Source organism: Perognathus longimembris, chromosome 11 (assembly GCF_023159225.1).
Source record: "Perognathus longimembris pacificus isolate PPM17 chromosome 11, ASM2315922v1, whole genome shotgun sequence".
In the NCBI taxonomy this organism is placed as follows: Eukaryota; Metazoa; Chordata; class Mammalia; order Rodentia; family Heteromyidae; genus Perognathus; species Perognathus longimembris.
In genome coordinates, this window is record NC_063171.1 from 56,894,677 (window position 1) to 56,919,843 (window position 25,167).

At 49.5% G+C, this 25,167-nt stretch overlaps 1 protein-coding gene across 2 annotated transcripts in view; it reads right to left on the bottom strand.

Moving 5' to 3' along the window:
* Nucleotides 1-2,792: 2,792 nt before the first annotated feature.
* Nucleotides 2,793-25,167, bottom strand: part of Mapkapk2 (MAPK activated protein kinase 2) — a 45,447-nt gene continuing 23,072 nt past the window's right edge. The window contains exons 2-11 of one of the 2 annotated variants that reach the window (XR_007212535.1): nucleotides 7,868-8,007; nucleotides 7,551-7,615; nucleotides 7,228-7,307; nucleotides 6,692-6,818; nucleotides 6,102-6,177; nucleotides 5,579-5,703; nucleotides 5,172-5,257; nucleotides 4,961-5,041; nucleotides 3,870-4,362; nucleotides 2,793-3,835 (exon numbers count right to left, since the gene is read on the bottom strand). Coding sequence is in view for 1 of the 2 variants with exons in the window: in XM_048357007.1 (XP_048212964.1) it covers nucleotides 4,219-4,362; nucleotides 4,961-5,041; nucleotides 5,172-5,257; nucleotides 5,579-5,703; nucleotides 6,102-6,177; nucleotides 6,692-6,818; nucleotides 7,228-7,307; nucleotides 7,551-7,615; nucleotides 7,868-8,007 (924 nt within the window). In the remaining variant the exon portion in view is untranslated. Of the gene's footprint in view, nucleotides 4,363-4,960; nucleotides 5,042-5,171; nucleotides 5,258-5,578; nucleotides 5,704-6,101; nucleotides 6,178-6,691; nucleotides 6,819-7,227; nucleotides 7,308-7,550; nucleotides 7,616-7,867; nucleotides 8,008-25,167 lie in introns of both variants that reach the window. The other variant, XM_048357007.1, reaches the window with a different exon arrangement.

Sequence of the window (25,167 nt, forward strand, 5' to 3'; positions counted from 1 at the left end):
TTCTCCAGGCTGTCCCCGGGCCTGGAAACGCCCAGAGAAGTTGTTTACATTTACGTCCTGGAACGAGCCCCTTCCCCAGCCTCACCAACCCCCTCCCTTGAGTACTGAGTTTTCTTTACAAGTTGAGCAAGCTCTACCTACCCGACTTACCTTCTGATCGTTCACAGCCCTCCACACTTCCTGTCTCCAACCCAGTCAAAGGAAAACCCCAAATTTACTGTTATTGTTTACCAACTCAACTGCCTCTCCACCGCAAGGTGTGCATGGGGCATGGCCGGGCCCTCAGCCCAAGCCAGGGCCCAGTCTAGACCGCAGACTTGTGGGGCAGGACAACCTTCTGGAGGGCGGGGTTCTACCAGTGATGAGAGAGAGAGAGAGAGAGAGAGAGAGAGAGAGAGAGAGAGAGAGAGACTGACTGACTCCTCTGGGGCCTAGCATTTTAGATACTATTGTCTACTGAATTCTTTGCAGTGGCTGTGCATGGTCTAGGAAACACCGCCACATTCACAGAAGGATACTTCTCAGTGGTATAGAACCCAGTCCCTGACAGACGGCCTCCCATGCATATTCTGAAGGAGGTCTGAGCCTGGTGCAAGTGGCTCATGCCTGTAACCCTAGCTACTCAGGTGAGTGAGATCTGAGGATCATGGTTTGAAGCCAGTCCAGACAGGAAAGTCTGTGGGATTCTTATTTCCAATTAGTCACCAAAAAGCTGAAGTGGAGCTGTAGTTACAGTGATAGAGCACTAGCCATGAATAAAATAAAGTGAGAAGCCCAGTACCAGCACACACAGAAACACAGACAGACACACACACCTGGGCCCTGAGCATAGCAGATGATTAGGCTGGACCTTCGGGAAGTCAATATTTCCCTGAGAGGAAGTTTTCTCACAGATAGTGGGAAGCCTGCCTGCTACCTCAGAAGGCTCTTGGATGACATGGTGGGGCGAGGCTGGGAATCCAGCATCACTTAGTGGGTGCCCAGGAATGTCCAGAAGCCCTTCCATCACTCACCACACATAGAATATTCAAGAAGCTTACTTACCTAGTCCGTCCATCCCGACTCTAAACACATGAAAGGCCATCCTAACCTGGGAAGTTCAGCAGGAGCCAGCTAAGCAGACACATGCAGAGGTACAGACAGGGGAAGAGGATTGAGAGATATGGCTAGATCCCTAAGCCTTCACCACAGCCATCTTCCCCGAAAGCCAACCCCAGGTTGGATCCTCAGTGGGCAGGAATATGTCCTTCTGAGCATGACTGATACAAAGGAAGCAAAATACCAGGTTGACTCTTGAGGCCTTAGGAGGAGGCTGGGAAATGAATTTCAGTGGCAGGATCATGTCTGCATTAGTTCCTGGGCCTGTGAATACATCTCGCTGTATACAGCCACAAGGACTTGGAGGTTAAGGACCATGCAAAGGTAAGAAGTCCCTGGGCTCACTGGGTAACCCAATCTCATCACATGGTCTTTCATTTCCTGGGTCAGAGAAGAGTGTCAGCTGAAGTCAGAATGGTTGGCTTTGGGGATGGAAGGGGTCTACAAGCCAAGATACAGGAGGTCTCTAGAAAACGGCAAGGAAACAGAGCCTTCAAACATAATTCAACTCTGCTGAGAAGTTGATTTCAGCCAAGACTTCTCACCTACAGAACTGTCAGATGATAAATTTGTTTCTTAACCACTCATTATATTGCAGCAGCAACAGGAACCTGATGCTGCCTGTGAACTCCAACAGCAGAGCTCAGGCAACCTCCTTCTCCTTTCTTTCCTGCTGCCCTTCCCCCCAGCTCTCCTTCCTTCTTGCCCTTACACCCTTGTTGTTCCAACCTTCCTGAGCACAAACCAAATTGGATTTCCGTGAAAGCAATAGCACCTTCTCACTCTGGCGGTGCTCTTCAGTGTGATGGGAAAGTCTAGGAGTGACAGGCTCAGAGCGGGGGTGGGGAGGACCCAATTGGTGGCTTTGGTGGCTGAGGGGACAGGCAAGTCTTTCTTCCAGGTAGAAGGCTGGTAGAGAAAAGAGAACATCCAGGTCTTGGACTCCTGGGTCCTGAGTTCTAATCCAGAAGCTGTGTGATCGCCAGCCCGGTGCTTATCCCCATGTCAATAAGTCCATAGAGCAGAGACACTAACCATCTCTGCTATGCCTCTCTCCCTGCCAGCTCTGAGGACAGCACAGGTGAAATGACCTAGGGATGTGACATTTCTTCATGTGACTGGAAGGAGCAGCCATGTGGACAGCAAATCAGATTCTACTCTAGACTCCACCAAGGCAAACCAGATCATCCTATAGTCTTTGAGGAAACCGGCTCACGGGGAGCCTGAGGTCTCTTCCAGCTCAGGGCACTTTGGCTCCTTGGCTGATCCCTACCACCCCCTGCTGGAATTCTCAGGTACTACTCCAACCAGTGGCCCTGGGCTCTCCCTTCTTCAGCCCCACCCCTTCCCCCAGGCCACATGAATAGCCACCAGAGGGACAGTGGCTGTGTGGATTCAAGGTTCATATGCTGAGAGGCAGCCTGGTTCACGAGGCGGTATCGTCAAAAGCAGATGGAGATCTCAGGCCACAAGGCCCACCGCCCTCTCCAGCTCTGAGGGAGGGCAGCATTCCCGGTCCCCATACTAGCTCTTCCCCTTGGCCGTCAGCGGGGAGATGCTGCCTGGAGTACTGTCTGGAAGGTCTTCTCTTCCCCTCCCAAATTCTGTACTCACTATGCAAAACTCTGTGGGTAGGGAAAGCAGGGGTGAGGGGTGGAGGGCCTGAGCCCTGGGAATGAAGAGAAAGAAACTTTCAACTATTAAATCTGTTTAGTAAAGACAATTTCGCTCATACAAAACAACAGTTTACAACAGTCTGAGTGCTGGACACACCATCATAGATGAGGGAGGGGCTGTAGACACCCGGGCCCTGCCCCCAGGCCAAAGGAACCCGGGTACCCCTCCACCACCAACCCCTGAGGGAGCCACCCCTCCTCCAAAGGGAAGGGAATGGAGGACCATGGATGAAGGACTTGCCCTACCTGCTCCTCCTCAGTACTGGGAGCTCCTCCCCGCTTCACAGGCTGAGTGGTTGGGGGGGGGGGGGGGCGGGGGAGGTGGCTAGCGGACAGGGGGCAGAGTCGGGACATCTTTGGTGCGAAGACTGCCCCTGCCCACCAAGCCACGCAGTGGAAATTTAAAGGACCACAGCACTGGTCCTGCTGTTGTCCACACAAGGGGAGGCTGGCCGAGGCCCAGGGGCCGGGAGAGATGCGCGAGACACGAAGGCTTTGCAGTGCAGACCGCCCCGGCTCGCCCCCTCATGAGCTGAGAGGCAGCCCACTGAGAAATGGCTAAAAACGGAACCCAAAAGATCGACAGGAACAAGTTAATCATGGCAGGGAGGGGAAGCAGGGAGGCCATTCATAGATGCACCCTCTAGGGGATCTAGGACTGACACTTCCAGGGAGAGGGGCTCCTGAGAGGGGGAGGGGGCATGAGGAGGGGGGATCCAGTATTCTTGACGGCTGTGCTGGTGCCCAGACACCCCGCTGCCCCTTCCCCAGTGAGCACACAGGCCGCGGCCGCCCGGCTCCTGCTCGGGTTTCCCAGGCACTTAGGCAGCTCGGAAAGGTTGGGGGGGGGAGGGGTGGTGAGCGGAACCTCACAGGCACAACCCCAGTGCAGATCTGAACACGCACACATGCACACACGCTCACACTCACTCCTACCTGCCTGGCACATCGGTGAGGACCCCAGCAGAGGGAGTGGCCGGCATCCCCCACACCTGATCCAAGGAGGGCCCCGGATTGTACCGGGGGAACAGGGAGGGCAGAGGGGACAACCCGGACACTCCCTGTAATCTCTTCCCACAATGCCCTCTGTCGGACAAGCCCCAAACCTTGGCAGTCCCCAGAAGGGGAAGGGGCACGGGAGAAAGGAGTGAGGGGAAAGACAATAAAAGAGATTCCATAAAAATTCTACGTCAGATGACTGATAAAACTGCAAAACGAGCACAGGTTTGAGAGCACCTTGCCCCTCCTCCGCAGCCTCCCAACCTTCCCTGTCCGGGCGGCCACAGCCAGAGGTGAAACGCGGCCGCCGACACAGTTCCTGGGGCTCCAGGCAGCTGAGGAGCAGAGAAAGCAGAAGTGGGCCATCCGTGTCTCTTGGTTGAAAAAATAGATTCCTGTCGAGAGTTATTGCTTGTCCTCCGGTAGAGCAGGCGGGCATGGCGGCTCAGTGGGCCAGGGCTGCGGCCTCCAGCGCCCGTGCTTTCTTCCTCCTCTTCAGAAGCAGAGGGTTGGACGCATCCTCAATCTTTTTGATCTTGATCTGCTCATAGTCCACGCGCATCGTGGCCAAGGCACTGGTCATCTCCTCCTGGGCCGGGGCAGGGAGGGGTTGTACCAGAAAGGAGCAAGAGAAAGAAAGCCAGAGGATGCGACAGAGACAAAGACCGGAGAGAGAGAGAACAGAAGAGACAAGACTCAAGGCAGGGCAGGAGGAGGGAGTCACACCAGAACAGGAGAGAAGAGGGCAGGCCGGTCAGTGAGTCCACACCCCGAGCCCAGAGGTCAGGCCACCCTACTGTTCTCCCCAAACCCTCTGCTAAGACCCCATGGCGGGGGGGGGGGGGTAAAAAGAAAAATCCAGGCCAGGGGTCAGCAGTCCCAGGCTAGTCACCAGCCGTGTGGTCTGAAATAGATTACTGGCCCTCTCTGGGCTTCCGTTTCCTCATGTGCAACATGGGATGTACAGGGCCCTTAAGATCCTAGTGGAGATGCAGAGAGGAGGGGGCAGGCAGGACACACAACGTGACAGGAACATATAACCACTGCCTGCACGCAGCTCGGGTCCTGCTCCTGTCAGAGCCATCCCCGGGAGGAGGAGGAGGCAGGCCCGTGCTATCCCCAGCTGGCGCCACCCGCCCTCGCGGGTCTCTGCCTCTGCCGAGCCCTCCACCCCGGGCCACCCTCACCTTGACATCCTCCCACCGCTCCTTGTCTTCCTTCAGGACCCGGCTGGTGTGCAGTGGCGTCTGAGGGACCTTTGTGGACTGCTGAGAGAGAGAGAGAGAGAGAGAGGAGGATCAGGTGAACACTGGGGGCAAAAAAAAGTGCTGGCTCAGACCTTGCTGTGCTGAAGGCCAATGTGCTCAGCTCTAGAGCTTTCCAGTCTGCCAGGCTTACCATGATCCAGGGGTGGTTCATGAACTCGGTGATGGTCATTCTCTGCGTAGGCTCTGTTTTCAGCAGGTTCCGGATCAGCATCTTCACTGTGGGGTGAGGAAGGACAGGGACAGCTCAGAGGCCACTCCCTGTCCACAGGCTTTAGAGAAAAGCGGGCCTAAAGCGGTGGGGATCACACGGAGGTACTGGTTCCCCAGGGAACTGAGGTCCATGGTAACCGTCCCCACACAGCCCCAGGGCCCCGGCCTGGACTCAGGTCCTTGACACTGACAAAACACACTGGGCAGGTGTAGGCACAGATTTAGGCCCACAAATGATCACACACACACACACACACACACACACACACACACACACACACACACACAAAGGGCTCTTCCTCTTGTCCCAAAAGGCTGGGTTCATACCTTCTTCTGATACTTCTGACCATTCTGGGTTGGGAAATTCATACTGGCCCATTCGGATGCGAGTCTTCATGCCCGGAGAGATGGCAAGGCCGTGGTTAGAATAGAAGGGAGGGTACCCACACAGCCTGTGTCAAGAAGAGTCAGGAAGAGAGGACCAGAGCAGGTGTAACTGGGGGGCCCTGCACCAGGACAAGGGTAGTCAAAAGCCTCTTCTCCTTGTAAAGGTCACAAAGAAACAGGGGATCCTTGATACAGGCACCCTAGACAGAGGATGGCTGGCACCCGGCATCCACCATACGAAGGCTCTTTACCACGTGCCCATGAGCCAGTTTCTACCCCAGCTGACAGTCAGAACCCACTATGGGCTGAGAGAAGGGGGCAGGCGGGGGATTCCCCGGGAATCCCCCACTTAGAAGGGGAATAGTGACATTTGCCTCTTCCCCTTATCCTGGAGAGGGCCTGGCCGCCGTGGCTCCCTACCCTCCCTCCCCCCACCAGCCAGCCCCCTGCCCCGCACACTCACAGGATGTACATGATGACACCCAAGGACCACATGTCACATGACTTGTCATACTTCTCTGGGCCCAGTACTTCTGGAGCTGCAAACCAAAGACCAACATTGTGGCCTCAGAACACTGCGACCTGCCCAGCATCTCCGTGGATGAGGCTCCCCCAACAACTGGACCAACACCATGGCTGCCAAGGGGTGGGGGCTGGAGGGGCCCTGCAGCTCCCTGAACTGCTGGGGACTTGCGAGTCCACGCTGTCCACTTAACGTCATAAACTAGCTTTGGGAGTTCGTTCTAGAACAATCAGCTAGGGCTCCAGAGCTACTTCTGGGTCCCAGACTCCACTGACAGAAATGATGGCACATCTCAGAAAGAGTGTGCAGGCATATAAAACCCTACCCATAATCCTCGGCGGTGATTTCTACCATTCCTCTGTCCTAGTTGCATTCCACAGCCTTGCTCCTGATGGGGTCTCACCAGAGCCAGTGCCAGAAAGGGCCGTAAGGGCTGGGCTGCACAGGAACTGTGGCCTCCTGAGGCCCGTGAAGGAGGGGGGAAGACGGTCTGTGGGACAGACCAGAAGTCGGGGGCTCCCTGGACTTACCCACATAGTACGGCGTATAACAAGGAGTGGTCAAGGAGTTGTGGCTCGTGGTCTCCTTGGCAAAACCAAAGTCGGTGAGTTTCAGAATGGCATTGGGCCTTTTGGAGGTGTATAGGAGATTCTCAGGCTATGGAAAGAGATAGAGAGATGCTTATTGACGTTGTGGGACCTGCGAGAGGCTGTCAGACCCCAGAAGGCCCTCGGCACCGCTCACCACGCAAACAGAGGCTGGCCCTGGAGAACAGGCGGACACCGGTAACCACCATGAACATTACATCACGGGACAGAAACCCAAGGGTGTGGCAACTAGATACGGGTGAGACCCACAGGGCAGGGACCCCACAGGGCTGACCCATCTGCCCTCGGGCAGCCGGAAGTCAGAATGTGGAGCTCTCCCGAGGACGGTGGACTCAGCAGGGGTGGCAATGGCCTCACCAGCCTGTTCCCAAATCCTTAGCCCACATGGCATCTTCCCGGTCCCTCTGCCCTAGGCCGCAGCCCTTCCGCGCTCAGACCAGGGCACGAACAGCTGGTACCTTGACGTCCCGGTGAGCAATGTTGATCGAGTGCAAATACTGGATGGCCTCGCCAATGCTTTTCATGATTTCTGACGCTTCTGTGGGGGAGGGGGGGAGGATGGCAGAGATGTGTCCGGAGGCTTGAACACCCCCCCACCCCACACCATCGGTCACCCCACCACCACCTGCCACCCTGCACTCCAGGAAGAAAGAACTAGAGGATGTCCACTCTTCCGAAGGCTGCGCCTCTTGGCAGGAGGCACAGCCCCGGCCTCTGCCAGGCCCTGGGCACGCTCCTGCCCTGCGCCCCAAGCCTGTCCCCACAGCGAACCCCTGCTCACCTCTTTCTGTGAACGCTTGGTCTCCCCGGTCCTGGATTCGGCTGAAGAGTTCTCCGCCATCCAGACTGAAGGAAAGCCACAGTGGGTGAGAGCGAGGAACCCAGAGCCCCTCGACTCCCTCGCCCGTGCGCCGTGGCCCCTGGCAGAAGTCAAGCATTCGCATTCCAAGCTCCAAGGGACGGACTGTCCTCCGAGGGAGAGGCAACCCACCCCGGCAAAGCACAGGGACAGGCAGGGCAGCAATCGAGCGCAAGTCCACAGCACCAGAAAGGACCCGAAGGACCCACGGCTAGAGCGGTCTCCACCTGGCTGCTTACCACTCCATGACGATCAGCAGGCACTTCCTCCCCGCATAGAGATTCTCATAAACATCCACGATGCGCACGATGTGAGGGCACTGGGAGGCCCGCCAGTGCAGCTCCACCTCCCTGCGAGCCTTGGGGCAGTCCTGGAGCATCTGCAAGGCCAGCGTTCTCTTGAGTGACCGGGCTCCCCAGGGCGGCGCCGCAGTGCTCACCCTTCCCACAATGCCACCAGCATTCACCCCGACACCTTTACTCCCACGCCTCTCTCGGCCCTGCTGGCTTGCTCTCTGGCTCCCTCTCCTGGACGCCAGGAGGTCTGCACAGCAGCTATGTGCTCTGCCCGAAACCTCAACTGACCCCTGGGGCCTCGAGAGGCAGGCTGAGATCAGCCCTGGCTCATTCTGGACAACGGAGCCTTCTGTGGGTAAGTGCACTATAAAAGCAGGTGGCGGTCAGGGTCAGGTGTCAGGGAGTGTGGTGACAGGGGTGTGCAGAGAAAGAAGAACCAGAACAATCACAGAAAGGGGCCTGGAAGAGGGAGATTCTCAAATCAGCAGGAAGAGGTATCCCCACGATCACCCAGACCCACACACCGGACCCAGAGCCAATGTTCTACCTGTGGCTTACTTCACTAAACCAACAGATAGATGTTGGCCTGAATTCTAGTTCTTACAAATGCTGCAACCTTGAGCAACATATGTAACTACCTGACCTTGTTTTAGTCCCCTCTTCTTTTCTGGACTAAGCATTGGATACAAAGTGATTCTGGGATCTCACCCATGCCTGGGGCTGAGCCCTGAGGACAGCTCAACAGGTCGGCCTCACTAGATCCATTCCTTTTTCTGGTGACTAATACTCAAAAGGCCCAGAAGAACTTTGTAGGGCCTGAGAGGTTTCCATTAAAAAAAAAAAAAAGGGTTTGGGAATCCACATCATCTTTTCTGCATCTGGCACCTGGGACCACGCCAGTCACCTTGGTACCATTAAGGAGGCAGGCTTCTGAGGACAAGCCAGTACACAGAGGGAGGCAAGCAGGACAGAGAGCAGAGCCCTGGATCCTGGCTACATCACCAAGTATCCCTCACGACTTCTTTCTGGTATGACAACAAACCTTTCTGGCTGTTAAACTGCCCAGCTTTTACGAGAGTCGACGCTAAATTGCATATGTGATTCCCCACACGGTGTCCAGAAAGAATCACTAATAGCTGTGGTCTCCCATGAAGTAGGCTGGGTCCAATAGTTTGCAGGAGGCAAGCTTCCCTGTGAGGTCACACTGCCACCGTGTGGCCATGTGGGAGCACTGCATACAAACTGAGGCCACTTTTCTACTTCATGAGTTTGGCTACACCAGGAGAAAAAAAGTTTAATGGGCAAGACAAAAGGTACAAAAATCAAAAAGTGACAACATGGAATAAACCAAAGGAGAGGGGAGAAAAAAGAAGTAACTTCACACAGTGCATTAAAAAAAACACTCTTGTTTTCATATCTTAGGTACTCATTTCAATTAGCATCATTTTATGTCACTGTTATTTTTAATAGGTTTATCTGATTTGGGGAAGGGAAGAGGAATAACAAAATAGTGAGACAAGGACAAAGCATGAACCAATGCAACAGCGATACTCACAAGATACTATGTTGGGAATGGAACTTTACAACCTGAAGGGGGGTAGGTTACAGGGAGGGAAAGTGAGAGAAAACAAGGAAGGGAGTAACACTGTTCTACAAGAAACATATTCATTGCCTTATGTATATACATCACCCTTACAATTAAAAGTTTAGTATACTTCCCCACACTCTTAAGAGAAGCAGGGAGAGGCACTGAGCAATTTCAGGTATATAAAATTCAACCCAACAAGCACAGAAAACTATGGGCCATGCATTGTGCCGCATATCGAGGGCACACAGAGTCCCACTCTGAAAGTTCAGGCTAGTGGGACGGAGACGAGGAGCTGCAGGAGGGAGGAACAGAAAATGCATGCAATCCACACCTTTCTTCTAGTTCTCCATTCTGTCACAGGACAGAAGGGAAAAGACGAAACCCTAGAGGCTTTCACACACCCACATGCTCTGTCTATTGGAGGGAGATGGAGACAGACAGCAAGACAGTCACGGTGCTGAAGCAGCTCCCAGGCCCGATATATCCTTTAGCGTCAGGACATGACTGTCACCCACTGTGCAGGCCACGGGGCCAAGACAGAAGTTCTGAGACACTGGCAACTTTGGTCTAGGGTCCAGGAACTTTGGTTTGAGATCCCTCTGGGGATCATATATAGCCCAAGCACTGGTACCTACAGTTGGGACTCATACGGGTGACAGGCCAGCCAGGTTTCACATAGTAGAACAGACATGGAAGACAGGCTGCACCAGGGCCAAACAGATCAGGCACAGTTCCAGCAAGGTATGGCGGATCATCCTTCCTGTATCTATCCTGTATCTATCCAAAAGGCCAGTAAAAAAGTTTTCAGTGGCTGGGCATGGTGGTGTAGCCCACCATCCTGGGCTTCCTGGCTAAAGTGCTTACAAATCAGAGGGACAATAGGGGACATTCAAAGGGCTGGGGGGGAGGGGCACACATTTCCAGAACAGCCGAATAGGAGGGGCTTCTGTCACTCCCTACAGGCACATGTGAATGAAAGCTTGAGAACAATCCAATTCACTACACTAGGCACGGTACGGCTGGAGATTACAGGCAGGGGAGATGTGGGCTCGGCTCTGCACAGCCTGGCAGAGGTCACTATCTGACTGAACCTGCCCACCTGCCTTGACTTTCCCTCACAGAGCCCTTGGAAGCATCTAATGAAGCAAACCCTTTGAAAGTGCCTTGTGATCAGAAAGGCTTGCATCCTGGAAACCCGGAGCTCTGCCCTGGAGCGGCGTGGAGCCGCAGAGTAGGCTGGGTTCTGTTTCTATCTGGTTCACCAACACTTGCGCATCAGTTCTCTGCTCTAACCGGCCAGCACCATGTTCGGTGAGGACCACCAAGACCCAAAGCCATGTGCACACCTGGGCATCCTGAGTGGCACGCCGTCAGGTGCTGTTCTTCCTGCCGTGGGCAGGTGACAGCGCATCACCGCCAGAAGGCCTGGTTAACGCCATACTTCACACACACAGAGGCTGAGGGGTGATGGCGAGACCTGGCTTTGGAACCCCATGTGTTTGGACCCCAGTTCTGCACTCCCTAGCTTGTGTCAGGAAGCTAACTTACCCTGCTGGATGGCTTTTTTCATCTGTCAAGACAGCCTTAATTTCATATCCAGGGTACTTCTCTCCTTAAAAAAAAAAAAAAAAAAAAAAAAAGCCACCTCACCTCCCCAATCTAGCTTTCTATAGAGCAACTTCTGACTGGATTCACTGTTTAACGTTCCCTGCTCTAGGAGAAAGGAATGTCTGAGCACAGCCTTGTCCTGCTGGTGTTTCTCCCTCAGCATCTCAACTGTCCCAGAGGAGCGTCCCCGAAAGCGATGGGGGGGGGGGGGGGCAGCAGGTCTATCCTCTCTGGATGGAGTCACAAATGTAAAATACTCTTACTTCTCACAGCAAGCACTTCCCACAACGGCTGCTCAGGCATGTCTATCCAGGCACGTGTTTACCAGAAATCCCTGCCTGGATATGAAAACTCACCTAGACCACAAAAGCAAGACCTTCGATTTGGCAGGGCAGGCAGGTTGATATCACGAAGGCGGAGCCACAACGTGCCGAAGACACTTGTAGACAAGTGTGGGGAGAGAAGTAAAGCACACACTAATCCGAAGTCCAGGCTGAGTGAAGAACGCCATCCTCTCCCACCTTCACTCCCCTCTGGCTAGGCTGCCAGGCAGAGGGGAAGCAGCTCCAGGGGCACTGCCAGGCGCCACCAGCAGAGGGAGCCAGAGCAGCAGAAGCCAGCGAAGTCTTAAGGACAAGACCAAGGACCACAGGTGGGAGGGACAGGGACTAGAAGGCGGAGGGACCAACCCACTGAAAAGCTGCGGGCCTTTAGTCAAGGAATGGAGGGAGGGAGGACTTGTGACACTCATGCTAAGCCTGCAACTGTCACTCACCTCAGCTGAGTGTTCTGAAATCCTCTTGTACCGCAGAGGAGGCTAAATGCTGTGTGTGCTAGCCTGCAGTGCTAGACTAGCCAAGGCTACCTGCAGGGCTAACAGGGTCAGGATCAGGACACGGTGGCCCCACCTTGGGGGAGACCCTCGAAGAGGAAGGCAGCAAGAGAGACACAGGAGGCACCTAAATGTTGTTCCAGGTCTCTGGAGAAAGAAGCCTGGGGCTCTGGATTCAGGTTCTGCCTGGTCTCCTCTACCCCTCCATGGGACCTTCCATCACAAGGTACCATGGTGAGAGGCGGGGGTGCATTTTAAACCATGCTGAAAGACAGGAAAAAGGAAAGAAAGAAGGGATCCGAGGGCTGCCAGCAAGGCAGACAGACGTGAAACAACGGTCTGGGAGCTTCACTCCTCCTTACTAGCTGTGTGAACTAGGAGACTTTAACCACTCTGCCTGTCTCCTCATCCACTAAAGGACATACTAGCCTCACTTATACTTTCTAGTGTTGCGCAAGTACCTTACGGAAACGAGCAAGGGTGCAGTGCTGCATGTGTGCCTGCCATTCCTTTTCCACTCCTGCTCCCTATGTTATTCCCGCCGGGGTGGGCAGCTGGGATCCCGTCACCCCCACTTCACATAGGAGTTATTCTTAGCTCAGACACTAGGCGGTGGGGGGGGATCCAGGGTACTGGCGGGAGGCAGTTTGGACATAGCAGCCCTGGTCTCTCCCTCCCAAACCACCTAGGGACAGCTGGAGGTGGGGGTGCGCGTGTAATGGGAGAAGGGAAACGGCCCTCCCCCAGACCAACTCTGATCTGGTCCCAAGGATGAGATAAAAGTCCAGTCCAGGCACCCAGTGCATTGTGGGTATGTGGTGTGGTGTGAAGTGAGGCCTCTGCCTTCCTCGGGGCCAGGGGAAAGCCTTGTGTGGCATGTGCCAACCCAGCACGCCTTCGGGCCAGGGCCATCAAGCCTTTCTCCTCCGACCACAGAAGCCTCTTGTGTACCCTGTGGGGGATGGCGGCCTTGGGCGCAATTCAGGGTGAGAGGAACGGAGGCGGCGGCCTTGGAGAGCAGCCACAGTGGGGGCATCTCTACCTCTTGAGCACAATGCCCACGTGGGCAGCAGGCCCAGTTTGGTGGGGGGTGGGGACTCCTAGTGAAATGGCTACTTCCAGTGGGTTTTCTCCCCCACCGCCCACCCTGGGAGGGAATGTTCTATTTTACAGAAGAGATAATTAAGTATTGGCAGATTAGTTCAAGGTCTTTCAGCCAGGCATGGCAGGGCTGGAATTTAAAGCCTGCTCTCTTGCTCTTCCTAAAGCTCCCTTCCCGTCTCTATGGAAGACAGAGAGGGCAATGGCTGCCCTCGACCACAACAGAGGGGATCAGAGCCTGCAAACCTTGGGTGCAAAGTCCCTGAGGCAGAAATTCCACCCTGGGTACCTGCTCCAGAAATGGCTAAAGGAGCTTGATGTTCACCAGTTCTCTGTCCCAAGCACACCTACCAAAACTCAAACTCTCTCCTTCTATAATGAATTTAACTTAGGTTTCTAGAAAGGATCTGATAGCAAATGAGAAAAGCGCGCTACAAAACCTGATGTGCAGGTGTAATACCATCACCATATCTGTGTTTATTTGTAATGACCTGGGACTAAACCTATGCACACAGACACATATTTGTTCATGCATGTAAACACAGAAAGGTCAATAATGCTCAGTAAATTGTTCATAGTAATAATCTCTGAAAAATAAAATGGCAGATGATGCCAATTTCCTTTGCTGTGTATCTTTACTGCTGAGGTAGTTTACAATTAGCATCTGTTCCTTTCAAGCTCAGCTCTGTAAACCTTAATTGACTGTATACTGTACACACCCCAGCCTTACCAACCAAAGACTAGAACCTCCTCGAGGAAGTATTCCTCCAGTCCCCGCCCCCCCCCCAGGTCCACAGGCCAGGGTCTAACTTCTGCCAGTCTCAAGCAAGAAGCACTTTCTACCCAAAGGGTACAGGCAAGTGCCCCCAGCCCTCTCTCAAGAAGAGGGAGAACAGATGGAACTTGTTCCTTCTTCTTCTAGCTCTATGGGCCCCAGCCTACCTTGAAATACAGCCTTCTTCAGGAGAGTGCAGTACCATGATTCAGGCTCACAGAACACGAACACACACACACACACACACACACACACACACACAATCCCACAATGGGCAAATCAATTCTAAAAGGAGAGAGACTGAACGGTACATTGTTTTGGTGTCATCCACTACTAGCAGGTCCATCTAGACCCCCTGTCCAGAGATCCAAGGGTTGAGAGGGGCCTGGGAAAGAAGCACCCAACACTGGATCTCATCAGCACACAACGCCCTCCTTCAGCAGAACCTGGAGCGCCAGCACAGCCCACACAGGCTGGGAGAGCATGACAGATAAGGGCTGGAACAACCCTTCCACACAGGGCTTACACCCTAGGAGGCGCATTAGAAATGACTTCCAACAAAGTCTTTTTTCAATTATTCCTTGTGATCTCGGCAACAAGATACAGCCAATATAAAGCAGCCATGGTGGTGAGAATCTCAGCTCCCCAACTGCGGACAGCTGCCTACAAGCCGGCTTCCCTGTCCATCCACACGGCTCCAGACACAGCAGATGAATGCAGACACATCTTCACTCAACTGATTTTCCTCTCCATACACTGAGGGAGGATAAAGGGATATACACCCCACCCGACTCTTCCAGAATCTCTGCAACGCTCAGGAAGATGCTTCCCTATAAGCTGGGCACAGTGGCTCGCGCCTGTAATTCTAGCTACTCAGGAGGCTGAGATCTGACAGTTCCAGTTCAAAGCCCAGGCAGATAAAGCTGCAAGACTCTAATCTCCATCTAACCATCAAAAAAGCCAAAAGTGAAACCATGGCTCAAATGGTAGAGGGCCAAGAGAATGTGAGGCCCTGAGTTAAAGCTATCCACACGCATGTGTGCAGGCAGGCAGGCAGACAGACAGACAGACACACACACACACACGCACGCACGCAACACAGATGGCCAAATGAAAGATGAAGGCCACTGAAACTCATCATTGAGGGAAAAATGTTTATAAAAAACAAGATGATCACTGCACCATGTCTGCAAAAACTTGGGGAGGAAAGGCACTCTGAGTCTCAAATACACTCACTTTGTAGGGACAGACGTGAGTTTAATTTTGGAGGAATTTGACCATACCTATCAAAACTGTGAAGGTTCTAACCTTGACTCAGTATCTACCCAGACAGAAATCTAGCTGACAAATGACATCCACAAGGCTGTTTAATGGCAAAAACAATAAATAATAGGACTGGTAATAATCTAAATATTTACCAAGAAGGTGTTCTTCAGATAAATGACAGCAGGGCCCTGGCACATCCTGTAAAACAACACATCTGAACCAGCCACTATGAAAGAACACGGTGTATGATGAAACGGGACAGTAGTTAAGGATCAGACACTTTGGCTTTATGTTTTATGTTCTAACTTTTTAATGGAATGGTATTCACATTTCTAAAGAAACGTTTCAAATATTTTCATAAAGACAAGGAATCAACATACCAAAAGGCCTTTTAGTGGTTTACTATAAATGGTAGGGTGATGGAGTGACCTTTGCAGACCTTTTAAATTTTCAAAATTAAGAAGGAAAAATGCTAAGCAGAATATACAATAACATTCCCTTCTATGTGGCTTTATGGTTGTTGTTTTCGTAACACAGAAAAGGATATATGGATGTGTAGATGTTTACATTTCTTCTAGAGGAAGATTTTTCTAGTGACTCACGCCTGTAATCCTAGCTACTCAGGAGGCTGAGAGCTGAGGACTGACATTGAAAACCAGCCTGGGCAGTAGTCTGTGAGACTCTTACCTCCAATCAACTTCCATGAAGTTGTTAGTGAAGACATGGTTCAAGGGTAGAGCACCAGCAAGCCTAGTACCAGCACAAAAGGGATGGTGAGCCAGGTACACTTTATAGAGAAAAGAATATTACCACATTTAAGGCTTCAAACAGCTCTACAGAATACAGCCAATTGCTGGCTCCCTGCACAGGTGTGCCAACGAAGGCCCAGTGAAGCAACTTGCCCAAGGCCACGCAGGTAGTAAAAGATAAAAGTGCAATTGCAACCTCCAGCCTTTGGATTGTGGGGTTTCCCTGCCACACACAACAAAGAAGCTCTTAACAAATAAACCTGAGGAGGAGGTAACAAGTTGGATAAGAAATGTACTCACTGAGGTACGTATGAAACTGTAATCCCTCTGTATATTACTTTGACAATAAAGAAATGAAAAAAAAAAGATAAATAAACTTGAGCTGCTATTAGTTTACTATCAACCTGTCTGTCTCCTCCTCCTGAACGACCTTCATGTCTCCCATCCACCAAGTCCTGGCATGCAGGACCACAGAACACGGTCAGAAGTCACCATAAACACTGGCTGAGAAACACACAGACAGTGCATCGACCACAGGCAGTGAGAGACAGGGGATGGTGTTAGAAACCTCAAACTCTCCAAGTTTAAGCTTAAATTGAGTGGCAACGGGAAATAAAATGCCATGTCCTTACTATAATCCTAGCTCTTTTGAAGGCAGAAATCTGGGGATCAAAGTTTAAGATCAACACCAGGCACCAGTGGCTCACACCTGTAATCCTAGCTACTAAGAAGGTTGACTCTGAGGATTAAGGTTCAAAACCAGCCCAGGCAATTAAGTCCATGAGACTTATCTCCAATGAAGCACCAAAAAAGCTGGAAGTGGCACTATGGCTCAAGTGGTAGAGTGCTAGCCTTGAGCACAAAAGCTCAGGGACAGCACCCTGGCCCTGAATTCAACTCCAGGCAAATATAAATAAGTAAAAAAAAAAAAAATGTTTGAGATCATCCTGGGCAGAAAAGAAGTTTGTAAGACTCCATCTCAACTAACAGCCGAGTATAGTGGTGTGTGCCTATTATCCCAGCTACAGGAGAAGCACAAAGGCTAAGGGTAGTGTCGCTTGCCTGTGATCTCCAGCAACATGTGAAAGCATTAAGCAGGAGGACTGTATCCCAGACAAGCCTGGACACAAAGCAAGACCCTAGGTCCAAAACCACCAAGGTGAGCTAGGCCCTACTGGCTTATACTTAAAACGCTAGCTACCAGGCTGAGATCCAGAGGACCATGGTTCAAAGCCATCCAGGTCAGCAGAGTCTACTAGAGTCCATCTCCAAACAAGCAGCTAAAATAAGTGAGGGGCTGGAGGTCTGGTTCAAGTGGTAGAGTGGCAAGCAGAAGGCCCTGAGCATAATCCACAATAACACACACACACACACACACACACACACCGAAAATAAAGGAAAAGAAAAGGCTCAGGAGAAATAAGAAGGGCTGAGGTGTGAGTGGTAGAGTACCAGCTGAGCAAGCAGACATAAGTCCCTTAGCACAGTCCTTAGGACCACCAAAAGAAAAAGCAGAAAAAGGTCAGGAACACTATTGCTGGCCTAAGCAGCCTGGGTCAATTTGACCCTGTATAACTGCCAGAGCAAATTTAAAGTTAAAAAAAAAAAATACTGCCTCACCCCAAATCAGTAAAATGAGATTTGTGCATGTACACTGAAACCAGCAGATCTACTGAGAGAGAGAGAGAGAGGAGGGCAGAGAAGGGAGGGAAGAAGAAACAAGCAGTGTGTGAACAAATGTGTGCACACACACACACACACACACACACACACACACACACACACGAGGCCAAGAGCCAGAAGGCACATCCGTATTGTGGGAATATGGGAGTTTACACAGCAAGCAGAGGACATGAACCATTCTTTTCCCTGTGGTTTGGCAAAAAAATGTCCCAGACCCAGGACAGAACTCAAGCCCCTTAACACAAATACAAGGCCATCAGTGTTAACCCTTCAGGGGTAATCTCTTCTCTGATAAAAGCATGGTATTTGATAAATTGTCTTTCCTGACTCAAGACAGCTTAAAACACAAGCTAGGAGCTGGGTGCCAGTGGCTCATAGCTATAATCTTAGCTACTCTAGAGGCTGAGATTTGAAGATCACCATTTGAAGCCAACAAGAACAGGGAAGTTCATGAGATTCTTATCTCCAATTAACTATCCTCTTTCTCCCCCCCCCCCCAAAAAAAAAGCCAAAGGTGGAGCTGTGGCTGCAGGCCCCAAGTTCAAGCCCCAGGATTGGCGGAAGGAAGGAAGGAAGGAAGGAAGGAAGGAAGGAAGGAAGGAAGGAAGGAAGGAAGGAAGGAAGGAAGGAAGGAAGGAAGGAAGGAAGGAAGGAAGGAAGGAAGGGGAACTGTTACTCTGGACTAAATTCTGACCAGGAAGTATATTATTTTTTCTTACACACACACACACACACACACACACACACACACACACACACATCGTAGCAAAAACAACAAAAACAAGAATTTCACACTAACAGGAAGTAACTTTGTTGATTTAGAGTTCAAAGAGGGGAAGAAAAAATAATAATAACCTGCAGACAAAAGCAATAGTTTATTCTAGACAATCTAGATGTTGCAACAAAGTAGCACGAGAGGCAAAGATCCCAGAAGGGAGTCAAACATTGAAGACACGCTCCAGTCTCTAATAAGTGAGTTCTGACACAATTCTGACACATCTAAGACAATAACCCCATAAAGAAAAAAGCCAGGAGCAGAAAAAAAAAATCAGAGCTGTTCCAGACATTGGTAGCTCACTGCTATAATTCAGGAGACTGAGATCTAAGGATCATGGCTCAAAGCTAACCTGGACAGGAAAGTCTATGAGACTCTTATCTCCAATTAAACACCACAAAACTGGAAGTACTATGGCTCAAAGTGGTAGAGCGCTAGCCTAGAGCACAAAGAGTTCAGGGACAATGCCCAGTCCCCAAATTCAAGCTCCACAACTGACAAAAATAAAGTAAAATGATCAGAGATGTGTCTAAAGACAAAAACTACGCCTCAAGTCCAAGCTAAACTAAGAAGCAATTTATAAGCCAGTTACTGATAGCTCACACCTGTAATCCTAGCTACTCAGATGGCTGAGATCTGAGGATCACAGTTTGAAGCCAATTGAGATCAGAAAAGTCTGTGTGACTCTTACCTCCAAACAGCTGGAAGTAGAGCTTTGAGCATAAAAGCTCAGGGACAGCCTTGAGTTCAAGCTCCAGGACCCTGTCTCTCTCTCTCTCTCACACACACACACACAGACACAGCAAGACAAGGACCAACTTACAGTCACTCCATAATGACTGAGCTAAAAGATCCCATCTTAGAAGAATCACATGCAGCAAGGAAAGCAGGTAAGTGTGAACCAGCAGACCAGCAGACCAGGGGCTCAGCAGCTCTGCTCCAGGACCACCAGGCAGGCTACTTCCCAACCCAATGCAGTCCAGGCACAGGACTGTTTCCCCCTAAGCTGGGGAAAAAGAAACACTAGGTAAGGCCAAAGTGTGTCAACTACGAGGATACAGTCTTGACTGTTTTGAGAGAAATGGATAAACAGGATGGATTGCTTCCCTTAATATCAGGCTCTGGCAAAGCTCTAGGACAGATAATGAGCTAGACTTTCACAAACCCAGTTTGAATTCCCTAAGCAACCATGGCAAATTAATCTCATTTCCTTTTTAGCAGAATTATTGCATTGCAGACCAAAGGAATGCCAGGCCCAAGTCAAGAGGCCTGGGTTTTATAAGGTATACAGACACAGTGTTCTGCCAGGCCTTAGAAAGACAGAGTGAGATGACAAAGCATTTAAACAATACTTGGAATTGCTATAAGTGACCAATAATAGAGTGTCATTTAATGGAAGATCTAGGACAGGCTGCTGACTGCCAGACTGAACTCATTGTCCCCTCCAAACTGCTCCAGGACCTTGGTAAGTGGCAATGGCGGCCCAGGTGACCAGCCTGCCAGATGTAAATTCGGAAGACCTCAGCCTCTCCCTTCCCCAAGAGGACCAACCCAGTTGTCTCTGGAGAGACTCTCCCAACCCCAGCTTCCCTATTCAGTCTTACTGCTCACACACACACATACACACACACACTTGCCTGAGCCCCGCTTTCTCTCCTGCACATTCTAAATGGGCTCAAGATGGCAGATTTACTCTCTCCCAATCCATCCTAAAATATCTCTGCTGGATAACAGATTAAAACCCAAATTCTGATCTTAGTCTTTCCCAGATAGCATCTTTACCCTCATCTTCCAGCATCCCTACTCACGCTGAACTTCATGACTCAAGCAAGCCACACCTTTGCATGACTCCGTGTCTTTGCATCCTCCGAGACTCAGCACAATGTCACCTCCCCTGCGAAGCCTCTGGGGCCACTTCCAGGCAATGGAGTCCCAGTCCTCTTTGTTCCCATAAGAACTCAGGTTGGACCTGGTTCCTCCTCCCACTGGGGGAGGAGCCTGGGGCCATGTCTTATTCATCTTTAGATTCCAAGTCCTAACCCAATACTTGGAATTTAGGAGGCACTCAATAAATGCTTGCCTGTTCATTAATCTCAAAGAATGCTGGTAATGACAAGCCAAGGAATGTTATCCTTGCTTTATTCCAGTAATTTACCATCAGGCAGTCTAAAGAAATAATAGGCCACAAGCTTACCAAACTTGCAGGTGAGAAAAACTAAATATGTGAAAACTAAATAAATAAGGGAGGGACAACTAGTATACTCAGTAGGAGATTTTAAGATAGGAAGCCAGGTGCCTGTGGTTCACGCCAGTAATCTCAGCTACTCAGGACACTGAGATCTAAGGGGATCATGGTTCGAAGCTACCCCAAGCAAGAAAGTCCACAAGACTCTTACTTATCTCCAATTAATCACAGAAAAAGCCAAAAGTGGTGTTGTAGCTCAAGTGACAGAGTGCTATCCTTGAGCAAAAGGAGCTTACAGACAGCACCCAGGGCAAGGGTTCAAGGCCCAGAACCAGCAAAAAGAAAAAAGAAATTTTTTAACTGCAGTAGGAGAAATTCTAATTCCCCAAAATGTCATATATATATTAGTGCTCAAAAAAAAAAAAATCATGCAGGGTGCCAGTGGCTCATGCCTGTAATCCTAGCTACTCAGAGGCTAAGATTTGAGGACTGAGGTTCAAAGCCAGCATGAACCAGAATGCTCTAACGGACTTATCTCCAATTAACCACCAAAAAGCCAGAAGTGAAACTATGGCTCAAGTGGTAGAGCACTAGCCTTAAGCAAAAAAAAAAAAAAAGCTGAAAGACTAGGTACTGAGTTCAAGTCCCATGACCAATACCAAAAAATAATAATAATTTTAAAAAAATTCATCCAGGACCAGGATGCCAGGAGTGGCTGCCAGCAAATGCTCTGAAGCCTGCTTCCCAGGAGTCAGCAGACCACACCACCTCAAACTAGTACCCCTCCCCGCTGGGCATTTCTCATTCTCCGGAAGTCTCTCTCTAGCTTCCTTTGCCCTAACACAGGGATAATAAATATGGGAGCTGTTCAGTTTAGCAATGTAATTGAACTTAGAAATGTGCCTAGTACATCTGTTAATGTTTTTTGTGTTTAAAGTTATTTCTAAGAAAAAGGGAAGAAAAGTGTGAGGCATTGTGGTTAAAGGCAAAGACTCTTAAATTAGACTGCTCCAAGTTCAAAGGCCGGCTTTCAACTCCTAGCCTGGCCTTACCAGCAGTTTCACTTCCTTCTCCTCCTCCTGCAGTTAAGTTGAGTTAGTGACAGTATCACTTATAGGTATTCATTTTAGGGCTATGTGTTTTCAACTGGAAAAAAATCAAAATTAAATATGAATGGAACACAGGTGAAATAAATTATAGTGAATCATAGAATTATATTCAACTGTCAAAAGAATGAGGTAGATGGACATGCTAACATCCAAAGTTCTTCAAATAGATAGTCCTCCATGAAAAAAAAAAGTTGTAATTTGATACAACACAATCTAATCTCATTTTTTGTAAAAATATTTTGAAAAAAGTGTATGAGGGGCACTTACCTACACTTTTTGCTAATACAAGGCTTTGCTTTGTACAGTCATGTAGAGATATAAAAATGAAAGCAAAGCAATCTTAACCATCAATGGCAGAAAGTCATAATTGTCCCATGACCTTCAAAATTTTGTCAAAATGGGTGAGATTGATTGGAGTATGTTGTAAATTCAAGTGGAAATGTAATCACAAAAATCTCTCTGTGTAGCTAATAAAACTAATATTTTTTAAATGGTCAAAACAATTACTTTCAGGTTTGAATAAGAAAATCAAAAACAGCAAAGTAGGGCTGGGAATATGGCCTAGTGGCAAGAGTGCTTGCCTCGTATACATGAGGCCCTGGGTTCGATTCCTCAGCACCACATATACAGAAAATGGCCAGAAGTGGCGCTGTGGCTCAAGTGGCAGAGTGCTAGCCTTGAGCAAAAAAGAAGCCAGGGACAGTGCTCAGGCCCTGAGTTCACGGCCCAGGACTGGCCAAAACAAAACAAAACAAAAAAAACAGCAAAGTACATGTTTATGTAGTAATTTAAAACATCAGAGAAACTAAGAATGAACATTTCGATTCTTGGTAAAAGTTTTATCCAGAGTAATCTCAATAGTGTTTTATCCTGTCATTATTGAACTTATTTTATCCAGTGAACATCTTTTCTGGCCTTCACAAACTGCCAGACTTCTTTCTTTCTAGCTTTGGATCTGTTTCTATCTTTTTACCCTGTGAAGCATCTCCTAACAGGGCTGTTTCATTTTTGTTTTGTTAGTTCAGGGGCTTGAACTCAGGGCCTGGGTGTTGTACTTTACACTTTTTCTGCTCACGTTTGTTGTCCTACCACTTCAGCCACACTGCCACTCCCAGCTTTTGGGTGATGGTTAATTGGAGTTAAGAGTCTATGAACTTTCCTGCCTGGGCTGGCTTTGAACCATTATCCTCAGAGTTCAGATTCCTGAGTAGCTGGGATTACAAGTGTGAGCCACCAGCACCCAGCTTGGGATTGGTGTTATTTAATCTGTAATAACTGAAATCCACGAACCCTGAAAAGTAAAGTAAGGCCTGTCTGTCCAGAGAACACGAGCTGGAAGTCTGTACCCTAAGGAGCTCATGGTGATGGCCTCCAGAAGAGCTGTGCCTTGGGCCAGTCCCCAGCCAAGGTGATTCTGCCCTGAGGAAACAATATCTGGAAATTGTTTTGATTGTCACAATTTAGAGGGACAAGGAAGATGGCTACAGTAGCATCTAATGGGGGAGGGGAGTGCCAATTGAGTCCTTTGAAACACAGGCAATGGCCCACAATGAGAATACACCTGGTCCAAAAGACCAACAATACCAAAGCAAAGAAATGCTGTTTCAAATCTAAGAGTTTTGACTAAGTTAATTTTAGTAATAGCTTTTTCATCAGAGGGTAGAGGAGATTAAATGAGACCACAGCAAGTAGAAAGTATGTAATCAATTTGTCAATATCGGAGGCACCAAAGGACTTCAAGCTGAGTGGTTCGTGCCAACCACATTTTTGTGGCACCCTTACAAACATGAGCTCATCTGATGTGATACTACCATGTGGCTGCCAAAGACCAGTTTTACCATCATCTCATTATGTATCAAGTAGCGGGATCAAGAGAGGAATGCAGATCCAACCACACTCCCCACCTCTCACACATCAGAGGTGTGGCCCACATCTAGACCGCATCCAGGTTCCAGACCTTCCTTCTGGGCGGGCAACCCATTGAGAAAAAAAGAGTATTACATGGGATGTAACCAATCAGAGAACCGTGACACACATGGATCAATCTAATGAACTGGGCAAATGGCCAGAAGAACAAAAACCCTGAAGCAGATAAAGGACTGGATGAATCCTGAAATTCTATAGTTCTGTCATAGAAAAGGTACTAAACTTGTTCTGTGTGGCTCCTCAAGAGAGAAACCATGAACCATTTCACAACAGTAGGAGTCTTGATCAGGGCGGAGCAGAGACAGGCAGGTGGGCTCTCAGGAGGGATCTTACATTGGGGAGGGTAGGAGTTCATCTAGCTAAGCAACAGGGCTTCCTAGTACTCATTTTCTTGGTTGAGGAGGACAGAGGGGGCAGGGCAGAGTCAGAGTCAGTCAGGACCAAGAAGCAACAGTGTCCCATAACCTGGCACTCACACCCCCTAGGTATTGACCCAAGAGAAACAAAAACAGGTTCACAAAAACACTTGCGCAAGGGGCTGGGAATATGGCCTAGTGGTAAAGTGCTCGCCTTGTATACATGAAGCCCTGGGTTCAATTCCTCAGCACCACATATAAAGAAAAAGCCGAAAGTGGTGCTGTGGCTCACGTGGTAGAGTGCTAGCCTTGAGCAAAAAGAAGCCAGGGACAGTGCTCAGATCCTGAGTCCAAGCCCCGGGACTGGCAAGAAAAAAAACAAAAACAAACAACAACAACAAAAAACACTTGCGCAAGAATGCTCTCTCAATACCCTGGACACTGTACATATGTGTATTAGAACTAGGGAAGGGAAAGGGAATATCAAAATCGAGAGACAACAGGTAAAAAGACAAACCATTCCAAAAGCAATACTTACAAAACCATTTGGTATAAACCAACTGTACAACTCATGGGGGGAGGAGGAAAGAGGAAGGGGGAGGTGGGGGAAAAACGAGGGAGGAGGTATCAAGCTGAACAAGAAATGTACTCACTGCCTTACATATGAAACCATAACCCCTCTGTACTTCACTTTGACAATAAAGGAAAAGAAAAAAAAAAGAAAAAGAATGCTCTCTCGAGCTTCATCACAGTCCCAAACTGGATCGACCAATGCCCATCCATAGGATAATGGATAAACAGACTAATATCCTGTCCATACAATGGAACACTGCTTAGCACAGAAAGAAAAAAAAAAAACTGCCAATATATGCAACCACATGAACAAACTTCACCCAAGAGTACTTAATGATTATCCCATTCATATAAGGTTCCCAAACAGGTCAAAACTTTCTGCACTGAAATCAACATAGAGTTCAACAATACACACACACACACACACACACACGTGTGTGTGTGTGTGTGATTACCTGTAAATGGGTAGATTTGGACATGTTTGGAGCCCTAGGGAATAGGGTAATAAAACCTTTTGTTCTGCTGTTGCAGCAAGTGGGGTACACGTGGAGACCTCTACCAACTCACCAAACAATACTGTTGTTATCAAAAGTCATAAAATGATACACTAAAATTTTTGTGTTTTACTATTATAGAAGTTAACCCCCCCCCAAAAAATATGCATGAACCCATACTGAACTCCAGTGCCTATATATTTAGGGTGAAATGCACTGATGG